Source organism: Ipomoea nil, unplaced genomic scaffold, assembly GCF_001879475.1.
Source record: "Ipomoea nil cultivar Tokyo-kokei standard unplaced genomic scaffold, Asagao_1.1 scaffold2975, whole genome shotgun sequence".
NCBI lineage: Eukaryota > Viridiplantae > Streptophyta > Magnoliopsida > Solanales > Convolvulaceae > Ipomoea > Ipomoea nil.
The window spans coordinates 2,581,193-2,584,546 of NW_017619403.1; the positions used below are offsets into that span (position 1 = coordinate 2,581,193).

At 34.3% G+C, this 3,354-nt stretch overlaps 1 protein-coding gene across 2 annotated transcripts; it reads left to right on the forward strand.

Annotated features, from left to right (window-relative positions):
* Positions 1 to 252: 252 nt before the first annotated feature.
* LOC109163156 lies at positions 253 to 1,929 on the forward strand. Of its 2 annotated transcripts, XM_019311900.1 has the most exons (3): positions 256 to 370; positions 1,404 to 1,497; positions 1,540 to 1,929. In XM_019311900.1, the coding sequence occupies exons 1-3, from the start codon at positions 280 to 282 to the stop codon at positions 1,829 to 1,831; spliced, it is 477 nt and encodes a 158-aa protein (XP_019167445.1). In that variant the 5' UTR covers positions 256 to 279; the 3' UTR covers positions 1,832 to 1,929. The 2 variants fall into 2 exon arrangements, with proteins under 2 accessions (XP_019167444.1, XP_019167445.1); XM_019311899.1 differs by having other exon boundaries at positions 253 to 370; positions 1,404 to 1,929.
* Positions 1,930 to 3,354: the final 1,425 nt, after the last annotated feature.

Genomic DNA, 3,354 nt, shown 5'->3' on the forward strand with positions numbered 1-3,354 from the left:
TCTATTAGTTTATTACATTGTAGTATCTGTTCAAATATACTTTCTCAACCTAACGAAGCACAAAGAGTCAACAATGCCTCCACTGAGCCCCAATCTCATGACCTCCCAAATGTTTGTACCTAATTTTTTTTTTTTAAAACCAAAGAGCATATCATTTTTTTTTAAGAGCATATGAATTTAATAACAAAGTTTGGGTTATGATGCACCTCCCACTTTCTTTTTCTCTACATTTTCCAAACTATATAAAGAGCCTCTCTTCACCCCTTGGTAACAGAAAATATGAGCATCACAATGAGTATTCTCAAAGTAATATGTGCCTTTCTCTTCCTCCTAATTGCTTCTTTTGGAGCTGAAGCAAGACATTTGCTAGGTATGGTAATAACTCTCTGATTTTAGTATTTCTAGCTACCTACTTCTCTTTTTTTTTTTTTTTTTTTTAAAAAAAAAATTGTTTGAAAACAAATAATACTCATAGTAAATACCAACATGCCTCTTATAGTATCTTGGTAAGTTGTGTTTAATTTTTACACTATATCATTAAGAAAATTGTATATCATATTTTTGTAGGGGTGCTTACTTGTACTAAACATCTTGCTTTGTGAAAAATAATGTTGCAATTAATTAACTTCTCTGGTTTTTATATGAGTATGATGTTGATTAGATTTTAGTTTAATTAAGAGCATAAAACATAATTTTTACTATACCTTATACAGATTATATATTTTGTAAAATTGTATGTTGGACTTTACTTGAGATATAAGCTAAGCTAGGTGAAATTGAAATAGGATTCTTATACATAGTAAAATAATTTTCCTTAAAATTAGCTGTCCTAGCTAATTAATAAGCTTCAATTCATATATACATGCTCCTATATAGATAATAGACTATGTTTTTTTTTTTTTTTTTTTTTGAATGATGAGGGAAATTGACAACCACTACTTGTGAGTGTGTATTGAGTAAACCTTCTACCGTGCAATAACATGTAAATCACACATGATAAGTAAATTAAACCTACTACCGTGTAATAACATGCAAATCATACCTGAGAAGTAAATTAAGTCTTGCTACTACTGTATGTGACAAATTATGTTTTTTTTTTTTTTGGCATATAACAATGACAAAAGAGTTCTACTATATGTAGTCCCTACCCAATCTTACTCTTTAAATTTTACTCCCTTGTGGTGGATTCTGAATTATTTTTTTATGTGGGTCAAATACAAGTGTCTACATCAAAATTTTGTGGGTGAGGGTACAAAATGAGAGTACATGTAGCATTTTTCATGACAAAATTGTGTAATCATTTCATATTCTCTATTGAATGTATATTCTGCATGCCAAATCATATCGCTTTTATCTCACCATTAATGCAAAATGAAACGATAATTATTTTCCTCGTGATGCAGATACATATGGGAGGACTTCACCAACGAGAGAGGTATCCACGACTCCGGCCGCCGGAAAACTCCAAGACGACGACAATCTGCTCTTAATGGTCACCAGTGATCCTTGGGGGCAGAAAAAAATCACTAGTAACTGCGACAGTGGGGAGACATGCAGTGATAACCAGTTGGGAAGGCCGCCGGCCGGACGATCACCTCCGGCACCGAAACCAGAGGACCCTTGGGAACAGAAGATCATCAATTCTTGCGATGGTGGCCGGAAAACATGCAGTAATAATAACAACATCAAGAATAAGTATGAAAGGCCGGGTAAACCGTCGCCTCCGCCGCCGAAATCAGACGATCCTTGGGAACAGATGATCATCAACGCTTGTGATGGTCGCCGGAAAACATGCACTAAACTCTCCATAACTTTAAAGAGTTTAACTTAGTATGTTTCATATTAAGACACTACTGGAAGTTATGGAATTTCCGACCACCTAAAAGTGATTTTAAATCAAGTCGAAAGCCTTGTTCTGACCACTTATGGTATTAATATTTGTTGTTATTTCCACCACTTTTTACTTTTGACTTGATTTAAGATTACTTTCAGGTGGCTCTGTACTTTTTTTTTTGGGTTGAAATAGTGTGTTGTATTGTTATAATCTCTGTTTCTAAGTACTGTACGAGGTTGAATCATAGAGTTTGATAAATTTGAACTATCACTGATTAATTGAGTATATAACTTGAGATTTATTAGTGTTCACTCGTTAATATATATACTATTTGATTAATCCCGTAAAAATAAGTTTCTGCACACTATAAGATCGACCTACTCTTCATGCGCATATAATGGTCGGCATTCTCCGGAGAAGGCGATTAGAAACGGTCGCCATTCTTTGGAGAAGGAGACCAGAAAAATGGTTGTCATTATCCGGAGAAAGCGATCATATATAATTGGTTTCTTCAATTCATCATTTGGTCGCCTTCTCCTACCTGACTGTGGGAGAGTCGTCGGAAGTTAGTCGAATTTTTATCTGAACAGTAGTGACCGGCTATGAGTCTATTATGACAGGTCCATAAACCGTTGGTGGACTTCAATGGAAAAATATTTTAATATTTTGGTGTCTGATTGAATGTTTGACCATTATCTTTTTCTGTTTGACTAAAATTTTAAAAATTATATATTTTTTTGTTTGATTTATTTTCTTAAAAATGAACATATTATTTGTTATAACAATAATAACAACAACAATAATAAAATGTGGTGTTGGTGGTAGTTGTTGGTGTTAGTGGTGGTGGTGACAGCGTCGGTGGTGGTGGTGGTGGTAGTAGTAGTGGTAGTGGTAGTTGTTGGTGTTGGTGTTGGTGGCGGTGGCGGTCGTGTTGGCGGTGGTACGTGGTAGTGATAGTAGTTACGTTGTTAGTTTTGGTTTTGGTACGGTGGTGGCGGTGGTGGTGTTGTTCATGGTGGTGGTGGTACGTGGTAGTGATGGTAGTTACGTTGTTAGTGTTGGTTTTGGTATAGTGGTGGTGGTGGTGATATGGTTGTGTTGTGGTGTTGGCGTTGCTGGTGGTAAAAATTAAAAATAATAATAATCCAAAAATTAACTTAGAATAAAAAGAAGAAGAGAGCTAGTGAAAAGAGATGTGGGAAAATAAAGAATTTGAAAAATGTCTTTTCACTAACAAATTAGGAAGACATTTTCTACAAAATTAAGCTTTATTTACCATTGATAAGAATGTATATTTTCTTTTGATTTCATTTTTCAAGGCCAATTTGGTCAGCAAAATTGATTTCATGGAAACGCTGAACTGAAAAGCATTTCAATTTTTAGCTTGTTGGGGTGCAAAAGCTAATCAAATAGACAATTTGCAAAACTTTTTTTTTTTTTTTTAATCTTAGTTAAAACGCTGAAATACTCAAAACAAATAAGTTTTGGTCCAATTGTCATTTACCAAACAAGTCCATGGT

Excerpts from the sequence above, each read along its gene's own strand:
- LOC109163156 (XM_019311899.1), top strand. The coding sequence starts at position 280 with ATGAGCATCACAATGAGTATTCTCAAAGTAATATGTGCCTTTCTCTTC. Across the intron at positions 371-1,403 it reads TGAAGCAAGACATTTGCTAG|ATACATATGGGAGGACTTCA; the intron begins GTATGGTAATAA and ends CTCGTGATGCAG.